The 22588-nt window shown below is 41.9% G+C and overlaps 1 protein-coding gene across 7 annotated transcripts in view; it reads right to left on the reverse strand.

The window, feature by feature from the left end:
* DOCK7 (dedicator of cytokinesis 7) overlaps positions 1 to 20439 on the reverse strand; it is a 223108-nt gene extending 202669 nt beyond the window's left edge. For 5 of the 7 annotated variants that reach the window (XR_012785763.1, XM_075557038.1, XM_075557029.1 and 2 more), the window contains exon 1: positions 20010 to 20439. Coding sequence is in view for 6 of the 7 variants with exons in the window: in XM_075557038.1 (XP_075413153.1) it covers positions 20010 to 20047 (38 nt within the window). In the remaining variant the exon portion in view is untranslated. The remainder of the gene's footprint in view (positions 1 to 20009) is intronic. The other 2 variants (XM_075557046.1, XM_075557055.1) reach the window with 2 other exon arrangements.
* Between the last annotated feature and the right edge of the window lie 2149 nt (positions 20440 to 22588).

Here is a 22588-nt window from a genome sequence, read left to right on the forward strand (position 1 = left end):
TTAAAAGATTAATATCATCTACCTGGTAAGGAATGAAGTCCACATCTGAACATAGAGTGCCTCTCCTCTGCACCCCAGCTCTTAGCGACCACTGAGTCCATGGTATGAGTAAAACTGCGCATTTTAACAAGTTCATTTTGGTGAGCATTTGTTATGTCTAGTGTTTGCAAAGATCCCCGTTAAAATATCAGCTCCATAAAGACAGAGCTCCAGTCTAGAATGGTGCTTCCCAAAGTGGGTGAAACCACACTCTGGTTGGGAAACATTGTAACAATCCAGAGGGGGCTGAAGATTCAGATACCTACACTTTATCCTGGATTATGGGCTATATCACAAAAGTTTTCATTTCTAGGGGCTCCTGCATAATTTTTTTTCCTGAAAAGGGAGCAGTAGGCCAAATAACCTATAGTCTAGAATTACAGATTCTTTTATTGGCTCATTTGGCCATATATATCCCAAATTTTCTGTAGCAATATTTATTGCTTTATAATCAGAAATATACATATAAACATTTTTATCTAGAAAATTATAAATAAAATTACTTGCTTCGACTCACGAATGGTAAAGACAGGGTTTTCATTTAGATCTGGCTCTCAACCATCCTAATGCCGCCACCCTTTCCTACAGTTCCTCATGTTGTGGTAACCCCCCTCCCAACCATAAAATTATTTTTGTTGCTACTTCATAACTATAATTTTGCTGTTATGAATCGGGAGACCCCTGTGAAAGGGTCATAGGTTGAGAGCCGCTGATTTATATCCATAAAGTTCCTAAGCCCTTTTCTAGGGAAGTAAATATCCACAGGAAAAGAATTCTAGCTATAGTTCATATTAACTTCTCTACTTTCAAAACTACAGTCCATGAAGTCTGTATTAAAGAGTGAAAACGTTTAGTTTGCCTACACAACTGCCACTGAATCCATTGCAACTCATATTAATAGAAACATAACACCTACCACCACTAATTTGATCTGTTTCTGACTTTGTGTGGATGCTAAAAAAACTCCAATCTCTGAGGTACTTTTTTTTTTGGCCTATATTAAATGTTTTAAGAGCACAGAGGATTAGATTAAAATAACCACTAACTCATCTACTGCCATCAAGTCAATTCCAACTCATAAAAGCCTTTAAGGGTTTCCAAGACTGCAAATCTTTATAGACGCCGACATCATTTTTTCTCCTGTGGAGCAGGCTGGTGGGTTTGAACCGTAGACCTTGCGATTAGTAGCCCAACACTGAGCTGACAGCCCCACCAGAGCTCTTCAATAACCAAAAAAGTCTTGAGAAAAATAAAACATGTCCAACAGGTTGAAAAACAATCCCTCTACACCAGGGGTTCTCAATACGTCTATCGCGAATGTGGTGGGGATAGATTACGTGGCATTAAAAAAATAGATGTAAGTCTATCATCAATCCCGTCACTTAATTGATATACAGCGCAGCCAAACAGATGCAATCTTAGGTGTCAGACGCATGCGCAAACAACTGCCTTTAAGTGCAGCAAAACTGACAAGCTAAGTTATCGCCAACTTTTAGACCTTGGTTTGTTTTCTCTTAAACGTAAGAATAGGTATTAAAGTGAGTGGGGGAGCTGGACCAAGTAAGAAGACAAAAACGTATCACTTTCATACGGAATGGAAGATTTTGACCCTACAAGCCGACATTCAGCTGAAGTCCAGAGCGCATGACCAGTTCCGGAACTTACTCGCAGAGGGAAAGTACCCAAACACGAGAAAATGTGCTACCTCCTTGACTGCGTTATTCGGCTCTATTTATGTGAGTCAGCCTTTCCCACATAAAGCTCATTAAGTCAAGTCCCGTTCCACCATGACTGATGATCATTTGAAGTGTGCTTGAGGCTGGCTGTCAGCAGCTACTGTCCAGACTATGCATCCCTGGCTCATGCCATCCAGTGCAAGTCATCAGAATAAATTCAGGTAATGACAAAAAATGTACATCGTTAATTGTGTCTTGTGTTGTGTAATATGGACTCATGCGGTTATGCAAGATACATAAAATTCATTATACATATAAAGAATTCTCAGTTCATTTATGAATAGATGTAATACATAAATAAAAATAAATATTTTGCATTGTTGTAGTTGGTAGATCATTCTGACTTGATCATTTTATAAGTAGCTCGCATGCTGACAAAGTGTGAGCACCCCAGCTCTACACAATACATTTAACATTGACGACAAAGCTTAAATGAAATACCCTGGGAACTGGGGGTGGGGGGATGTCAGTCGTCGCATATATCCCATAACAGAACATTTCAGTTGAAGACGTAGAAAGCACTGTAGGAAGGAGACCTAGCTGGCAGTTTAAACCTAGCAGCCACTCACTAGGAGAAAGCTGTGGCAGTCTGCTTTGGGAAAGACTCGCAGCCGTGGAAAGCCCGTGGAAAGCTCTGCCCTCTCCTTACAGGGTCACTGTACAATGGACTCAACCAAATGGCAAGGGTTTGGATGTGTTTAGTGACCCCATCACTGTCATCTACATCATTTCATTCTATCTCAATTTCTCAACTAAATAAGGTTAATGACAATACATCTAGCTCTACATGGAACATATTAGATTACGTAAGTGAAAAAAATGAGTAACTAAATAGCTAAAGTGTGAGAAATATAATTCAGCACTTGGAAATATTACCACTGATCTGAGCTTGGCAACTAAACTACAAACAGAGGAGAAACACTAAATGTATCTTATACTCCACCCTACTTCATAAAACAAAACAAGGATCTCCTTACTCACAATTGCACAAATTATATGCTTGTGTAAGCTACATACAACTGTTGCTTGGTGTTGTTGCTAGGTGCCATTGAGTCGGTTCCAACTCAGTGACTTTATGCACACGAGAATGAAACATCGCCCGGTGCTGCACCCAGCGCACCGCTGTTCCCATGCTCAGGCCCATTGCTGCAGCCACTCGGTCCATCCATCTCAGTGAGGGCCTTCCTCTTTTTTGCTGTCCCTCTCCTTTACTACCCCCACTTCAGAAACTGGTCTCTCCTGACAGTATTTCCAACGCATTTAAGATAAAGTTTCACCATCCTTGCCTCTAAGGAACACTCTGGCCATGATTCTTCCAAGACAGATCTGTTTGTCCTTTTAGCAGGCCCTGGTACTTCCCATATTCTTCTCCAGCACCACAATTCAAATGCATCGATTCTTCTTCAGTCTTCTTTATTCAATGCCCAACTTTCACATGCATACAAGGCAATTGAAAATGCCATGGCTAGGAGCACCTTAATCCTCAATGTAACATCCGTGCTTTTCAATACTCAAAGGAGGTCTTGTGCAGAAGATTTAACCAACGGAACATGTCTTTTGATTCCTTGACTGCTGCTTCCATGAACACTGATTATGGATCCAAACAAGGCAAAATCCTCGACAACTTCAACCTTTTCTCCATTTATCATAATCTTACCAATTGCTCTAGTTGTGAGGATTTAGGTCTTCATTATAATGAGCTATAATCCACACCAAAGGCTGAAATCCTTAATCTCCATCAGCAAGTGCACCAAGTCTTCTTCATTTTTAACAAGAACAGTTGTATCAAGTATATATCATAGTTTATTAATAAGCCTTCCTCCAATCCTGATGCTACATTCTTCTCCGTATAGTCCAGCTTCTCTGGTCATTTGCTCACCATAAAGGTTGACTAGGTATGGTGAGAGGATAACCCTGACAATGAATCCTATTTATTCTAATTCTTGAATATGTCTCAAATCTTAGTGACCCCCATTCCTTTCCTGTTATTGCTTTCCAACAAGTAACATCACACTTAATGATCAAAGTCTACCTTAGATCAGGAAGAAAGCAAGAACATCTGCTCTTGCTGATTCTATTCAACACTGTATTAAAGGTTCTAATGAGTAAAAACATTTAAAAACTAAAAGCAACCAAATTGAAAAGAAAATAAAACTGTCTTTATTCATAGAAAATATGTCCCTGTAGGCAGTTTTCTATAAACCGTAAGATTGCTGGAAGAAATGAAATAATATCTATATATAAAGTGATATCTATGCTTATGGACTGAAGACTAGATATTGTTCAGATGATAATTCTTCCCAAATTAATCTTCATATTCAACATGTTCTTCTTGTTAGTTGTCATCAAGCTAATTCCAAGTCACGGTGATTCTGTGTGAGCAGAGTAGAACTGTGCTGTAGGGTTTCTAAGATGCTGACCTTCCAGGTGCAGATAACCAGCTGTCTTCCAAGGCACCTTTGGCTGGGGTTTGAACTGACCTACTGGATAGTAATCCAATGCTTTGCCATTTGCACAACCCAAATTATATAGACTCAACATAATTCCTATTAAAATCCTGTGTTAGGCTGGGTTGTCTAAAGAACAAATCCATTAACACTCATCTATGTACAAGAAAGAGCTTAATATCAAAAAGTAATTATCTATCAAGAAGGCACCCCAGCCCAGTCTAAATCAAGCCCGTAAGTCTGATGCTAGTCCATAAGGCCTTCTTCAGACTCATGCAGCTGCTGGAAGGTGTAGCAGGAAAAAGGAAAATTACAGGCCAGCAAGAACAGAGCCATGTGGATACAAGGTTGGTGGAGCACGACAGGGCACCGACAGCTCTCAGGATTGGGCGTCCCACACAGGGCCATTCCTAATTCCAGGCATAAAGGCCCAGTGAATTCCCAGCAAGAAGGAAGGTGAAGTGGCAGAAAGAGAAAGGCAGTTCCCAGAATCCCTCATTCTCATACAAAAGACCATACCCTCAAGGGGGTGTCATCAAGCTACCACTTGATTGACACGTTTGACTAACCCCTAAACAGACTTTCCATGACTCTAAGTGACATAAAATCATCCAACTACCATTTATTCCAACATTATTTTTACAGAAATTGGCAAAAGATATAATAATATTAACATTCTTATGGAAATAGTGTGGGGAGCAAACTAGCCAAAACAGTTTTAAAAGGAAGTACAAAACCGCAGCCCTTACACTTTCAGATTTCCAAATTTACCAACAAAGCTACAATAATCATAAAAGTAAGGTTCTATTGCATGGGCAAATGTATAGATCCGTGAAAAAGAACTGAGTGCCTAAAAAGACATTGTTACATAACTGATCAACTAATATCCTAAAAAGCAAGGTAATCAAATAGAGAAAAAGTCTTTTCAGAAAAGAATTAAACATAAATTTACCATAAAATCTATCCATTCCATTACTAAAAATCTACCCTAGGGAATTAACACATCTATCCAAAGATTCCTATGCAAATGCTGATAGCAACATCATTCCTAATAGTCCAGAACTGGAAATAACCCAAAAGTCCATTAACTGGCAAATGGATAAACAAAATGGAGCATACATCCACACAATGGAATATTACTCAGCAATACAAAGGAACAAATGTACTGATGTAAGCTACACCAGGGATGAATCTCAAAAACATTAAGCTTAAAAAAAGGTGAAACACAAAGACCATACGATTCCAGAAAACACATATCTATACACAGAGACTGAATGCTTGGGTGGTGTAAACAGTTTCCACACTCAACTAACTGAACAGCTCCCATTTGAGCCCGCCCAGAAGAGAAAGCGGGTAGATGTACTCTCAATATTAGCAATTGAAAACCCTTTGGAGCACCGTTTCCTCTGACACGCATAGGATCTCCATGAGTCAGAACTGACTCAATGACAATTGGTCTGGTCAGATAGACACAGATAAAGTAGGTTAATGGTTGCCTGGGTCTTGCGGTAGAAGCAGGCAGTGACTACAAATTGGCACAGAAATCTTTTTGAGAAAATAGAAATGCTCTTAAGCTGGATAAATGGTGATAGTTCCATAATTCTAGAAATTTACTGTCATTGAATCATACATTTGAAACAAGTAAATTGTACGGTATGGAAATTGGACTTCAATAAAGCAGTTTTTTAAAAAACAAGCCTGGGGATGTCTGGAAGTGCTCTGTAAAGCCAAAAGAACAACAACAACAAAAGCCACTGCCATCCAATTGAGTCTGACTCTTATCGACCCGGTAGGGCTGAATAAGAAATGCTCATTCGGGTTTCTGAAGCTATAAATCTTTGCCGAAGCAGACTGCCTACCTCATCTTTCTCCCACAGAGCAGCTGGTTGATAAGCAGCCCAACACAGCCCACAGTGGGGAGAAAAGAGTTTGCTTGTCTGAAGAAAGAGTGAAGATGGCAGGAAAGGGGAGCTGGAGTAGAGCCAATGGGAAAGTTTGGCACCCTAAGACCACCTCCTACAATCCCTGCATCTTCAGCGCAATTTATGAAAACCATCAAATGGCTGATGTGAGTGAAGGAGGGAGCTCAATTCAGTGGGTTACAAAACAAACCTGAAACCGCCGGTGGTGATGTGGGAGAAACAAGCAGAAGGGAAAGGACGGGGGACAAGAGAACAGAGAAAATACTGAAGGCTGTGAGTTGACATTAAGGTCTGAGCTAAACATAACCAAAGTGGAGAGCAGGGGAGCCACAGCTGGTGTCTCACAAGACGCATTTAAACTGCAGCGAGATTAGCTAACAATACAACCATAGATTTTATAATTATATTGATGTAGAACAACTTAAAATTACTACTTTTTTTTTAATTACTACTTTTAAAGAACACAGATTGTTTTGGCATAACCAGCTTTTTTACACTCCTTCTTTTAATTAGAAAACCCTTCTTTTAGGTAAGTAACTCATTCTTAGACTTAAGTGGGGCAGACACAGGCCTATCTCTCCCCTAAACCATAGAGAACCTAGCATTGACCAGAGGCCGCATGTGCCCCAGAACACCTTAACTGGTTCAACGAAGGACATGTGAACTAAGTCAGACCAATCAACCATGGAATCCTTGGATCTTTTCTGCCAGAACTGAGACAGAACTGGAGCCTAAATACTTCCAATGCATGGGGTATTCAAGGATTCAAGACCTCATCGATAAGAGTCCTATTATTATCATCTGTAGCCCTGGTCAAAATACTTTTGTCAGTTCTATGAGTCAACACTCTTTTGTTTGTGTAAATTTAATCTGACCCGAGTTTCTGCCACTTGAAAAGTACTGTGCCACACCCAGATTGAATGACTAAAGGGTCCAAATTCAACCAGAAAGTCAAGGGTTTTTTTTCTCCTTGAGGAGCTTAGTCTGACTAATAGAGACAGAAGGCAGGAGAAAAGCAAGCAGATAAATTCCCTCTTCTTCCAATTACCAGCTACCAACCAGAATTACTGTTCTGTCCAGAGAATTCCTGTGGGCCATGCACACACCCCTGCCAAAACACCTCTCGCTAACTCTTGGTGAAGCAGTGCCAGCAAATAGGCCATCACCTCACGTTTTGTCCTAGTCTGCTCTGCCTCACTTCCTTTTGTTTGCGCCCAGAGACTTTGCTTCCCAAATAAGTATTGATTCTAAATCTTTGTCTCAGGCTGTTTTCTAAAGAACTTGGGCTAAAACGACAATAAAAAACCTCCAGCAACCATCACACTTTATAGTGAAACCTACAAAACTTTCTCTTTGAGATCCTAACAAAACGCTGGGTAATATTACTATAATGTTGAAGAAAACTGCTAGGAATTTGCACAGAAATGAAGGAATGGGAAAGGAAGAAACAAAAATTCACAATTTCTTGATGATATGGTGATCTACATAGAAAATACAAAAGAATTCAGATACATTTTGACAATTAAAAAGTACAGCTGGAAACAAAATCATATTCCTAGTAATAAACCTAACAAAACATATCTAAGATTATAAACCTTATAAAAAGACAATTATAAAATGTTATTGTACAAAATAAAGAATATAAAAAAATGGAGAGACATATCATGACCACAGATTAGAAACTCAAAATTATGCAGATGTCATTTCTTCCTCAAAGTGTTGTACAGATTCAGTGCAATCCAGATCAAACCCTCAAGAGTTTTTGTCTTCCTTTTTTCATAAGATTCTGAAATTTGTATGGATATTGAAAGGAGTAAAGGCAGATAAGCCACTTTTTTATTAAGGTGGGCAGAATTGCTCTACCAAATCCCCAGGCTTATGAAAATTAAGATCATTTATAATTAGTAGAAATACATAACCAAACAAATGGCCAGAACAGAGAGCTCAGAAAAAAGACCCACAAAAAAGAACACATGATCTATGACATTGATGGCTGGAAAGGTCAATGGGAAGAGGGTAATATTTCTAATCACTGGTATGAAGAAAACTGGGTACATACTCAAGAGAAAGAGAGGGGCGGAAAACTCATTCCAGGTCGAATATCAAATTCAGACAGAATAAATCTAAATATTAAAAAGGCAATTACAAAGTCACATATGATAATTTAGATGCACAGATTAATAACCTAAGGGTAGAAGAGTATTTCTTAAGATTCCCAAAGTACAAACCATTAAAAATTTTACATATTACACTACATTAAAATTGAGAACTTACAGTTTAATAAGACTAATTAATGAGGTTGAAAAACAAACCACACTCGGGGCAAATCAGAACTGGCATAACATAGTTCACAAAATTCTTGATCCCATATCCTAGTGAAATGAGTAGTGTTGGGGTATTCAAACCTTGGAATCAGTCACGGAAGCCACAACTATGGGTCTCCACTGAACAAGAGCAGAAGAGTAAAATGGTAACCAGCAACTCTAAAAAGAAACAACTCTACAAGATCCACGTCCATATCTACCCTGAGACCAGAAGAAATAATACCCAGGCACCACCACCAAGGGTTGTGACCAAGGCCAAAGAGTTGGGAAAGAATGGGAGAACTATATGGAGAACTCAAATTCTCATTAAAGCAACAACAACTCTCTCTATATATGCACATACATATAGTTGTTATATATATGTATATATATATATATAGAGAGAGAGAGAGAGAGAGAGAGAGAGAACCCTCTGAGTATCATCCTGATACACTCTTTAAACCTAAAATTGAACCTATCCCCTGAGATCAGCTTTTAGTGAAATAGCAGAGTGGCATATAACATTACTTATAATAAGATCAATACCTTTCTTAAAAACCATCAGTATGAAACCAAAGGGTTAACAACTACTCAAAAGCAAAGATGAGAAGAGAAGGAGGCAGGGTAACTAAAATACTGGAAAGAAATAAATGAACACAATTAAAAGAAGATTGACACACTTTTACATATAACTATTATTACTGGACAATTTGTATGGAAATTGTCAAATGAGAACCTAACTTGCTCTGCAAATTTCACCAAAAACTCAGTAAAATATCACTTAAAAAGGAAGAAAAACAAACAACAGATTGGAAATAGGTATCCGTAACATCTATAATCAATACATGACCAATACACTAAAGATAGACAATAAATACCCATAAAATCAGTTTGAAAAAAAAACTTTTAAAAGTCTTTCACAAAAAAAAAAAAAACAAAAAATAAAAAAATAAAAAAAATAAAAAAAATAAATAAAAAAAAAAAAGTCTTTCACAAAAGAAGAAATTCAACTGGTTGATTAATTTTTAAAAAAATGGAACCAACCTGATTCAAACTCAAAAAACTCACTGTGATCGAATCAATCCTAACGTATAGCAGCCCTCTAGGCAGAGTAGACCTGCCACTTTACACTCCCAAGACTATACACCTTTAAAGGAGTAGAAAGTCTCATCTTCCTTCCAAGGCACAGCTAGTGGAGTTGAACTGACAACCTTCCGGTCAGCAGCCCAACTGATAACCCACTATACCGCCAGGGCTCTTTCCAATTTCATTCAGAAATTTCACTGAGAATCAAGCAAATGCAAATTCATACCTTCACAAGGAGATGGCTTTTAGCATCTGTCAGATTGGCAAAAATTAAGAAGGTGGCAATGCCCATGGCCACTGTAAAGAGGAATACTGCGGAGGCGGCTGTAAACTCCTACAGCCATCTTAGAAAACCGTTTGGCATCTATAGTAAACTTGATGATGAAAATGTTATAACTAACAATAAATTAACTAGGACCCATGACTTCAACATCTGGGTTTACTGTAGAGAAACTCATGCACGTGTGTGCCAAGAGATATCTACCGGAATGTTTACTTACTGAATAGTGTCCTAAGGGCCAAAAAGTGGAAACACATCCAACTGTCCATCTAATATAGGTGAATTCTGATAGACAGTGAAATACCATATACCAATGAAAATTACTGCACTTTACTCACAATAACATGAATGAATTTCACAAAACAAGGGGACTTCAAAATGTACATGGAAAAAATGGAACTAAATGATAACAAATTTTTTCTATGAACTCGTTGAAGCCCCTCATGTAATCCTGAGCACAAGAAGCAAGTCAGAAAAATCTACAAACACAATAAATCGTGGACAGTATGTTTCTATTCTAACAAATTCAATGTCCAAAAATAAAACAAAATCAGTATTCACACAAATACAACAAAATTGTTTAAAGGTGCATGAACAAGTAGGAATAAAGAAAAGCCAAAATTGGCAATCCTGAGAAATAGTGGATGGGAATAGTCTCAAGGATGGATAAGATTTAAGAAAAGGAAAAAAATATATGTAAAGAAAAAGTTATTCAAGAAGTGGGAACGAGCATAAGACTTGTGGGGTGTTCAGTGAAAAGAGCAGGCTGAAGGACTAAAAATATAAGCCCAAGAAGGAGTTACCAAGAAAAGGCCACATTATGGCTAGCCTTGAAATGCAGGCAAGTTTCCATTTAACACATGAAGAAGCCACTAAAAATAATGGTTACACAAGATGAATGTAATTAATGTAACTGAATTTTACAGATAAAAACATTGAAATACAAAATGGTGTTATATAAAAGGGCTTTATAAACGTAATGAAAATTTTCCACTCTTTTCATTCCATCTTCCCGTGAACTTTTTGAAGCCCCCTTATATAGTTTTACAATTTTTTAAAAGCCGCTTGAACAAAAGAACACTGTGATGCAAGCTGCATTTTCCTATTGGTATGAACGGTCTGTCCAGACTCATGACCACCCCGTGTTCCAGAACAGAAGTGCTCCTCGGGGATGTGTGCTGCAGTATTTACAGGAGCACTTCCCAGGTCTTCCTTCCACAGAACCGCGGGGTGGCTTCAGACCAGCCGGAGAGTAAACCACAGGCTTCATCAGAATGGCCTAATGAAGCTGTGTTTTATGGAGACTTAATTTGGCACACATCTGAATTAGAGGAAGGCGGTTCTCTTGTGGTCATCTAGAAGTGAGGTCGTGGAAGATGCTCTAAAGTGGCAGGGTGGCATTGATTCAAACACTTCTTAAGTTGTCTGGTATCCGCTCCATGTTAAGCAGTACAGTCAAGACAACCTGCTATCACAGGGCTCGGAAAAGCAGTAAGCTTTGACAATGATTAGGGCAAAGAATGTACAGATGTGCTCTAGACAACTCATGTATGCATATGTATGGATTGTGATAAGAGTTATGACTCCCTAATAAAATGTTAAAATAGATAGATAGATAGATAGATAGATAGATAGATAGATAGATAGATAGATAGATAGATAATAAAAAAGACTAGGGACAAAGAAAGAGCCTGGCAATTAGGACAATTGTGCAAATAATCATTATTTTCTAAAGCAGCTCATGAAATCAGTGACATAAAAAATGTTTTTAAAAAGGTCAAACATTTCTAAACCTCAAGCGTTCTGCAGCTCAAGTATTTATAGGTACTATGGTAAGCACTGCCATGAGGCTCAAGAACTGATGAAGACTGAGCAGGAGCAGTCATGACGACACCGCACACCTGTGAGAAATATGTCTACAAGAGAACAAGAACACTAGCTAGAAGCTAGAAATGCTAAAGAGTTGGTAGTTCTTTATTTTCTGATTTTAAAAAGCATAATAAATATGTCTTTGGGTTTAAACTTAAATTTTTTTAAAAGAAAAGCCCATTAAAAAGAACTGAAATGTGGTGAAGAGAGCTGATGGTGCCTGGCTACCAAAAGATATAACATTTGGGGTCTTAAAGGCTTTAAGGTAAACAAATGGCCATCTAGCTGAGAAGTAACGAAGCCCACATGGAAGAAGTACACCAGCCTGTGTGATCATGGGGTGTCAAAGGGATCAGTTATCAGGCATCAAAGAACACAAAAATCATATCACTGTGTTCTCACCTCCCAGATATGATCACTGAAGACAAATGGGTACATAAGCAAATGTGGCGAAGAAAGCTGATGGTGCCCAGCTATCAAAAGATATAGCGTCTGGGGTCTTAAGGGTTTGAAGGTAAACAAGCGGCCATCTAGCTCAGAAGCAACAAAGTCCACATGGAAGAAGCACACCAGCCTGTACAGTCACGAGGTGTCGAAGGGATCAGGTATCAGGCATCATCAGAACAAAAAATCTTATCATAGTGAATGAGAGGGGGAGTGCGGAGTGGAGACCCAAAGCTCATTTGTAGGCCACTGGACATCCCCTCACAGAAGGGTCTCGGGGAGGAGACGAGCCAGTCAGAGTGCAGGCTAGCACTGATGAAACAAAACTTTCCTCTAGTTCCTAAATGCTTCTTCCTCTCCCACTATCATGATCCCAATTCTACCTTACAAATCTGGCTAGACCAAAGGATGTACACTAGTACAGATAGGAACTGGAAACACAGGGAATCCAGGGTGGATGATCCCTTCAGGACCCCTGGTGTGAGTGGTGATACTGGTAGAGTAGAAGGAGGGTAGATTGGAAAGGGGGAACCAATTACAAGGATCTACGTGTGCCCTCCTCCTTGGGGGACGGACAACAGAAAAGTGGGTGAAGGGAGATGTCAGACAGGGCAAGATATGACAAAATAATAATTTATAAATTATCAAGGGTTCATGAAGGAGGAGGAGCGGGGAGGGGAAAAAATGAGGAGCTGAGGCCAGGGGTTTAACTGGAGAACAAATGTTTTGAGAATGATAAGGGCAATGAATATACAAATGTGCTTTACACATTGATGTATGTATGGATTGTGATAAGAGTTGTAAGAGCCCCTAATAAAACGAATTAAAAAAAAGTACTGAAGATGTTTGAAAACAAACATACATTTGGGAGCCCAAGATTGTGAGAGAGGCAGAGATTCTAGTGATGCTTAAACAGTACATGCTCACTTAATAAAAGAAAGGTTGACTTACTAAAGGTTACAGCCAAGAAATCCCTATGGAGCAGTTCTACCCTGCCCCATGCGGCGTCACCAAGTGTCAAAACGGACCCAACAACAGTGGTCTGTTTGGGACGTATGAAGTACAGTGGGATAAGTAAATGTGGGGGCAGTCAGTAATCTCAGGCTCAAAGCGCAAGATATTGGAGCAGTAGAAGACTGAGGTAGTCAGTTTATTGTGCCAACCAGGCCGATAAACACATGTGGGAGTAATTGAAAGGCGGCAAGATAAATGGCTCAGTGAGCCTCGCCTTTATAGTTCTCAAGTCTCTTGCTCTCTGATGGTCAGACCAGGGTGTGCAGCTGCCTTAGCCAGTTCCCTGCTTCAGCTGGCAAGACTCACTTCCTGCCAGACATTCCTGAGGAGAAGCCACATGGTCCTACCCTGATGCAGCCCTGGGTGCTGGAGCAGCCATGTGGAGACCCCTGCAGCGCTGAGATGCTTACACGTTTACTAATTCGGCTTTTCTCCTGCAGTTGGTGTCATTGCGTGTGTTTGGTGAGATGGAGGAGGACTTTGTGGATTGGTGTCGGACATAAGGGTTAATATTGAACTTGTGGGGTTGGACAGCACTGGGTTGCGATGTTTTCTTGATACGCACTTAACCTTTATATAAAACTCTCTCCCTATACATGAGTCTCTGTGGATTTGTTTCTCTAAAGCACCCAGACTGACACAAAGACTGAGGTTAAAATGAAGGGCTCAAGTTAGAGACCTCAAAGCCCAAACCAAACTCATTGCCATACAGTTGGTGCCCAGTCATAGTGTCCCTTTAGGGCAGGATCGAGCTGCCCTCTGTTTCTAAGAGTATTGGAGTAGTAAGCTCCGCCGTTCCCCTCGGAGCAGCTGGAGGTTTCAAACTGCGGAGCCTGCAGACTGCATCCCAAAGTGAAACCACTCTGCTACCAGGGCTCCTAGCGACCTCAAGCTTTGCTATGAAAGATGAGCTGGAAACAAAGATGGCAAGTAAGAGAAATGATTTGGTATAAACTTCATACTAAATGAGAAGGCACTGATGAGCAAAAGATCGACTCAGGCCCAGTAGTCTCCCTCTAAAACTATACTTCAGGATCAAGAAATAGGTCCAGCAGTCAAACATTAAGAACAATACAAAGTCAGTACAGAATGTGTGTTACAAATGAGGAAACAGGCAGCACTGAAGTAGTTAATACCTCGTGGAAGACATCAAATATAGTGAAATAATGAATTAAGTAAAGTCGATTAGACTGACAAAACAATGGAGCTTATCCAGCCAGTTATACACATACATAAAGCTAAAGACAACTGCAGTGAAAAATAACCTATACCCAGGAAATCCCACTCATCCAAGATTTACTTCAGAAATAAAGATCTGAAGGGAACCTTTCATTAACTTCTGCTACTTAGGCAGCAGCATGATACCAAATTAACAGATACTAAATTAAGAAGCCAAATACAACTTTTAGGATGTTGACAGTGACACTATTAGAAAACCTGGGACTACCATAAAAATATTTTGCATAAAGAAAAAACGTAATCAAACAAAAAGAGTGTACGATCTAAAATTATAGGTCTAGAGTTAAAAATCCCAAATTTGGCAAATAATTTTACTCATTTCCTCATGTGAAAGATGGGAATCACAATAATCACAGTGACTGACATTTGTTGGATGCATATTATGTTCCAGGTAAAGTCAGGAGTGTTTTCCATGTATTGACTCATTAATCCTCACTTTAACCTTGTGGAGGCTGCTACCATAGTTTCAGAAATATCAACAGTCATGAAGATGGTGCAGAACTGGGCATTTCATTCTCTAACGCAACAGCATCCAGAGTTGAGGAAAGTAAAACCCAGCGAGCTCAGATAAAACTACCCCAAATTACACAGCAATTACGTGGTATTTAAAAAAACAACAACCCTGCCACGCAGTCAATTCTGATTCACAGAGGCCTTACAGGGCAGAGCACAACTATTTCTCAGGGTTTCAAAGGCAGTAAATCTTTACAGAATCCAAATGCCTCATTGTGCTCCCACAGAGGAACTGATGGGTTCAAACCACCAACCAGTGGATTAGCAGCCCTTATCCCACTGCACACCAGGGCTCCTTTATTATGCAATATACATAGAATTTAAATCTGTGCAGCATGACCTCAGAGCTTACATTCTTTATTATGTTCTTTCTACAAGCCTTTCTTGGGTATGGAAACATATACATAGTAAAAAAGTGTTTTATGTGTATACAGATTTTAATCATTACTGGTGAATATCGAGTGACAGGGCAAAATAATCCAAAAAATCCTGGATAATTAATATGTAGTCAATAGCCTACTGAACACTTATTATATGCTGGGGAATGATTATAAAGCACAACAAAGTACAGACTTCATCTTCAAAACGCAGGGAGAACAGAGAAGAGGCATTACTTGATAAGGACGAAATACACCCTCTAAGGCTCAATGATGAGCTGAGGTAAACAGTTTCAATCGGTAAAATAGAATACGGAGCTTAGGTAAGTCACCAAATAACAGCTCAAAAAATAACAGCACAAAATGCAAAGAGTTAGAAAATTATTGAGCCAAGAGGAACCTATACAGTTCTTTAAAATATCTGTCCTTAAACCAAAAATCCTCCCAATGTCTTACTAAAACCAAGTAATAATTTAGTGCCGCTGGTAAAGAATATCTGCCCTGCTCTGCCCATCGCGGCCTGTGCTTACCTGCCAAAATGGTTCCCTGCTCACTCGACCGAGAAAACTCCACAAAATCATGCAAATCAAAAGGATCGACTCTTCAGATCCATTTGAAGAAACCCGTGAAACTGCCCAAGCCATGAAGGGTGTGCACATCCAGAAATCCACTAAACATCTGAAAGAGGCGACTCGGCAGAAGCAGTGTGGGCCCTTCCAACATTACAATGGTGGGATTGGTAGGTGTGCCCAGGCCAAACAAACGGCGGGCTTGGACCCAGGGATGGTGGCCCAAAAAGAGTGCTTCACATGCTTATAAATAGAGTCATGCTGAACCTAAGGGTTTAGATGTGGATTCTCTGGTCACTGAGCACATCCAGGTGAACCAAGCCCTCAAGATGTGCTGCCGGACTTACAGAGCTCAGGGTCGGATCAACCCACACCTGAGCTCCCCTGCCACGCTGGGATGACCCCGACTGAGGACACACTGCTGCACAGGAGAAAAAGATTTCCCGAAGAAAAGGAAAAAGGAAAAAGGTATGGCTCAGGATTAAATTAAGCTTAAAATAAGTAAAAAAAAAAAAAAAAGAAATCTGCCTTGAGCATCATGCTCTATGGGATCAAATTGATAACAGCCAATCAATAAGTGGGTAGGAACCTTGGGGGGAGGAGCATATATATATTCATGTGAATGAAGGAGAAATAACTAAGACAGTAAGAGGAAGAATGGCAGCAAACTCAAAGGATATAATCAATGTCAGTGAGGTGTACATATAGAAACTGTTGAATTGGTATATATTTTGCTGTGTACAGTCTCAACTGCAACAAAATAAACAAAGCTCACGGAGGAAAAACAAAGTAAAGGCTTATGAACACATAATGAGGATCTAAAAAGATAAGATTTCAAATGGCAATATTTTTTTCATGAAACAGTAAGTGTCATATATGTGCCTAATGGAAATGATTCACTTCTGAGAGAAGGTTCTAAGGCACAGTACAAATACTACATTTTTTTAACTGACACTTAATGGCCATTTACTATATAGAAAGCACTCTTCTAAGTATTTCATGAGCATTGATTTACTTAATTCTCACAAGAAACCTATGAGGAAATCCTACTACTAGTTCCATTTTATAAATCTCGAAAATGAGGCAAAGTGAGGTAAAGTAACTTATCCAAGTTTATACCTTAAATGAACAGCAGTGCTGGGGATGTTAAACTCAAGCAGTTTGTGTCTACAATGTATGCTATACTTTTTCTAGCAGGAACCAAAGATGTAGTATAAAAGTTTGTTCGGAAGCATTATGTAATCCTAGTCAATAACAAGAAGGAAAGTACCTTTCATTCACAACAATTCATCATATAGAGCAGTTGTCTATCCTGGGCCCTCCCTCCAAATTAAGTCCATAAATAGCTCCCCCGAATGGCTCATCCACTCCTATGGGCTTCAATGGTCAACTACTTGATAATGGCTCTTCAAACTCATCTCTAGTGCACTCTCTTCAGCTCCTTAAATCGGCACCAACAATCTCGTAGCTATTTCTCTTGAATTTTCTAACAGCAATTCAAAACCAACATGTTGATGGAATCTTCATCTTCTCACTTCATTTCCCAGGTTCCAACTCGTTCCCTACTCTATACTCCTTCCCCTGAATGACCCTATCCATCATTTGTCTGGTTCCCCAAATTAGGACCCTGGATGTCATCCTAGTCTCCAGTCTCCCTCACCTTACAGATCAATCAATCACTGATCACTACCATTTCCACTCCAATCTGTGCCTGTCTCTTTATTTCCATTTCCTTAATTTTAACTCTACAGGCTGTCCTAATTTATATCTTGTGTTGCTTTACACAACTGGTATCTTTCTTCCTTAGGGTCTGTCCTGTCCCATCTCACAAAAAATTCCCTGAATGGAGATTACTGTGCATATTTCACAGCCCTTGGGTACTTTACTACTGATCAGAGCAATGATTTCAGAAAAAAACTTTCTACTAAATAGAAATTAATACTAAGAATGAATGACAAGTAAAATATATACTCATATAGCATCTTTTAAAAAATGAAATGACCTTCAGAAATGAGACCCCATTATTCAAAATAATAATTTTTTAAGTTTACCACAACACCCTCAGACATACGGTGAATATTCAGTGACAGCTAGCACAGGCCAGTCACTACATCAAACGCACACTTATGGTATTTAATATTCAAAACAATCCTATTAGCTAAGCACTATTATTATTTAGATTTATAAAATTATTTTTGAGATGAGGATATTAAAATTTGGATTAAATACAACCAAGGTCTCAAGTTTGAAAATAAGTCCGAAATTGAACTCATGACAGTGTGTGACACTACAGCCCATATTCTTAATCTTAAGCACTTGCCTCTTAAAGAGAAAATTAAATGTTTTAAAACTCAAAAAAAAGGTTTTAAGTCAAAATGACTTTAGGTTTAAATATGAAATTTATTCATAAATAAATAAGGTTCCTATTTAATGTTCAATGAAATAACTATAGAATTCTGGACCTGTTTGATAACTCCACCTTTGAGAAAAGTCAATAAATAATTAACTACAAGGATTTTTAGTCACAGAAATACCACTGTCTCAAAGGACTATGAGGGGTTTCAGAAAGTTCATGGAAAATTAAATGAAAAGATAGTGGGTTTTTTCCATGAATCTTTTGAAGCCCTGCCGTATATTTTATAGTTATCTTTTCCTTGTTGGTGGGCTGTCAGGTAAGCGCTGGTCTGCTAACTGCAAGGTCTGAAATTCAAGGCCACCAGCTGCTCCTCAGTAGAAAGATGAGGCTATCAGCTCACCGTGAGATTCAGTCTTGGAAACCCTGCCCAGCTAGGGTCACTAGGCGTCAGAATCCTTGATGGCAATGGGTCCTTCCAACGGGCCCACACATGTGACGGCCCACACATGTGACGACCCCCGCGTCACCAGACAGAGCAGTACATGGGTTTTATTGGCTGTCATCTTTGTGGAAACTAAGCACCAGGCCTTTTCTACTCTGCAGCCACTGGCTGGGTTCAAACTGCCAAATTCAGGTTACCAAACCGTAGGGCTCCTCCTTTATTCTTAGGGCATCCTAATGAAGAGAAATGTGGTTTTTATTCAAACAAACAAGCCCCAAAACAACCAAGTGTCTAGTGCCTTTACATGATTACATTTCACAAAGGAATTCCGCAAGGAGAAAACCCTTCGTAGTAATTCCACGTGTATTTTTAGGAGGCACAAGGGTAAAAAGCAACCCACCACAGGCAGACAGAGGTTTGCAAATCTCCACCTTAATGCCAGGCTTTACTTTCCCATTCCCGAACCATGAGCCCGAGGGCCAACGGGTGAGGAAGGCTGCCTAGCACCCACCCATCTTCCTCCGGTTCTAAAAGCAGCCCAGGCGCCCACTTAAATTCGCAGGCTACCAAGATCAAGTTGCAACACATAATTCGTCCAATTCCGCCCGATGGTGCGGATCTGGGGTCTAACTTTCCGTTTGGGCCCAAACAAAACCAAAATCAGCCCTCTTGCCATGGAGCGGAGCCCCACTCAGCGCGAGCCTACAGCACAAAGTGCGATTGTCCCACAAGGTTTCCGCGGCCGCGCATCCAGACAGGACGCCGCCACGCCGTCCCCCGCGGAAGGGCTGGCGCGTTCGATTCTGGGTGCACAGCCCGCTCGGAACGGGGCCCCTGGGTGCTCAGCGGATTCCAGGCGATCGCTCCTCCGGGACGAGCGGCGCGGGGCGGCCCGCCGCTCCTTTTGTTGGGCGGAGAGGAGGGCGGACCCGGCCCCGCACGGGCCCGCGGGGGTGGGCGGAGAAAGCGGGGGGCTCGCCGCCGCCGCGGCCCGGGCCGGCCTGCGGGGGGATGGGGGGGACGCACCCAATTCGGGGGGCGCCCGCCGCCGCCGCCCGGCTTCCCCAACCAGCGGCGGGGAAACTCCAGGCCCGGCGGCCGCGGGGCGGGCGCGCTGGCGCTCGGGGCCCTGCGGGCTCCCGGAGAAGCGCGGCCCGGGGGCGGGCTCCGGGCCCGGGTGGGCGCGAGGCCTCGGAGCGCCCGCAGCAGCCGCGCCCGCCCCCCCATCCCCATCCCCATCCCCGGCCCCGGCCCGAGGCCCGGCCACGGCATCCCGGCGCCCGCCTCGCCACACCCACCGCCGCCTAGGCCCGGCCGCCGGGCCCGCCCGCTCCCCCTCAGCGGCCGCGGCGCGCCCCACGCCCGCGATTTACCTGCTGATCTTCTGCGCGAAGGCGCGGCGCTCGGCCATGGCTGCGGGCGGGCGGGCGGGCGGGCGGGAGCCTCCGCGCTCGCACTGGCTCCCTCGCGGCCTCGGCCGGTCCCGGCGCAGGACCCTGGCAGCGGAGACTGGCGGCCGGAGCCGGGAACGAGCCCTGTCGTAATGCTCCGTCGAAACGCGCACCCAGAAGCCGCTCCTCCCCCTCCGCGCAATCCCGGCGGGAGCCCCGGCCTGGCGGCGCGGCAGCGGCCCGCGGGCGCCCGAGGTCACGAGCACGGCCCGCGGAGGACCAGACCCCCGCGCTCGCAGCGCGCTGGACCTGGAGGCTGCGGCCCGGCGAGGCTGGAAAGCCAGATGACCGAACGCAAAGGGGGAGCCTGCTTTCCCGAAAAGGAAGAAAAGAGACCAGAAGACGCGCTTTGCCAAGGGGGGTGTGCTTTACTGCCTGCGATGGCTGGATGCGTGGTCCCGGAGCGCCCTGCTCCCGCGCCTGGCAGCTGAAAGCACTCCCACCCACCCCCTCTATTTGGGATCTGGGTGGAAGAATGGTCTATCCTGTAGATAAAGAGCTAGGAAAGACCTTTCCACTGCCGAGGTAGCAATCCTAGCCAGCTACCGGATTAAGGATTTATGGGCATAAATTTACTTGAATCTTCACAACACTCCTCTTCCAAGTAGGTTCTGTTATTAACCCAATTTCAGAGAGAAGAAGTTGACCAGAGGAGCTTAAGGACTGGTGCCCAGGACTCACAGGTGGTAAACCCAACAACCAAGGTTCAAACCCAGAGGAAGACGTCTCTTGGAGGATGTGTTTCTTCACTTAAAAAAATAAAAAAAGGATCATCCTGCTTGTGTGAAGACATACATCGAAGACTTATTTCTGTGTGTGTGTGTGTGTGTGTATGAATCTTCAAATACATGTGTGTATCTCAGAGGAGGGCTAATGTACTTTGCCATTTTGATTATACACTCACTGACCCTCCCCCCCTCACGTAAACGTGAGCAGAACTCATGTCTTGCTATTGTAACCCCATAGTGTCCAGGACGTTGGATTTCTATGTGTATTGGCTTATGACAGAAGTTGCAGCGAAACTAAGAAAACATGTCTTCATTTCTTGTAGTGCCTGACCTCTTAAGTATTAGAAGAGGTCTTGACTATGTGTTATTTATTACTGCTTTCATTCTCACCGTGTACTGTGCAGCATATTGGGTGCACCGTGTTCTGTGGAGTATGTCGGATACTTGATTTCCTTGATTTTGCAGTTGGGAAATCTGTAGCATGGAGCCATGAGGTTGCTTGTGCAGGGTCCACTCTGAGTGAGGCGTGGAAACTTCCGATGTTGCACTCTGTCTTGGAAAGGCTTAGTATGTTGTCTAGCAGTGCTCATTCCATCCACTAACACATGCCTTTTTACCAGACTGAAGGAGGACATTAAGCCTCTCCAAAGGGACTTCAAAGAATTCATGGGGAAATAGAATTAAAAGATGACATGTTCCCATGGCCTTTTTGAAGCCTCCTCATTCAGTCAGCTTCTACCTCAGTGTAGAGGCCAGCTCCCTGTTCTAGAGACTGCAAAGGTGAACAAGACACAGTCCTGCTCATCAGAAGTTTAAGTCCATTGGGGGAGATAAGACAGCTACTCAAGAACTGTGAGTAATGTCTAACACTAGATCCTGGCCCTTCAGGCTTTTCAAGGAGAGAAGACCCAGTCATATTCTGCCACTACCCTGCTTTGTTAGCTTGGGCAAGAAACCCCATTTCTAAAATGGGATAAATAATTGTACCTACTTGGAAGAGTGGAAAAGACTCACCAATTCATATAGTGTTCTTAAAGCAGCAGGGCTCTGCACGTGGCAAGTCCTATACAAGATCGCAGCTGTTATTATCATGGTTATCAGCATTATTCATCCCACACTTGAGCGTGTCCGGACTGCCAGATAGCAACAGTGAATATGTTGTCTGCTCTGATGGTTCCAGCCAGATGTTGAAAGCCTTTATCTGCTTTCCAAACAGCTTTTCCCTACTCTTGGAGAACTGACCACATTTTGCATTGAATAGTTCTTTGTGCATATGACTCACTACTTGCCAAAGTGTCTGAGAAGGACATTGCGCGCTCTGTGTAGCTTCCTGGGAACATTTCGACCCGGAAGAGGACAAGCAGGACCAAGTTGTAAACAGAGTAGTCAGAATCTCAGAAAAATGATAAGCAATAAGAGGGGCCCCTATTTGGGAGGGAAGAATCAGAACTAACAGGTACAACTAAATTCAGTCTAGACAGGTATCCTGGGCTATAGGGGCCCAATCTCAGGGAAATATATGGAACTCAGCAATGGAAGTTAACTTGCTCTAGTCAGCTAATACCCATTTACACATTACATACACACAATCTGCATCCATCAACATGGCAGTTAATTCCCTTTCCAGGATGAATGGTTGGCCTAGAACTGGCCAAACAGAATCAGCCACTCCCTTGGCTTCTGTGCTTGGTTTAAAGGTAGTTCATGAATCAAGCAAAGACAAATCAAACTCAATCACAGCTTTAAATTGCATTTGCCACTCTCCATCTGACA

Source organism: Tenrec ecaudatus, chromosome 1, assembly GCF_050624435.1.
Source record: "Tenrec ecaudatus isolate mTenEca1 chromosome 1, mTenEca1.hap1, whole genome shotgun sequence".
Classification (NCBI taxonomy): Eukaryota; Metazoa; Chordata; class Mammalia; order Afrosoricida; family Tenrecidae; genus Tenrec; species Tenrec ecaudatus.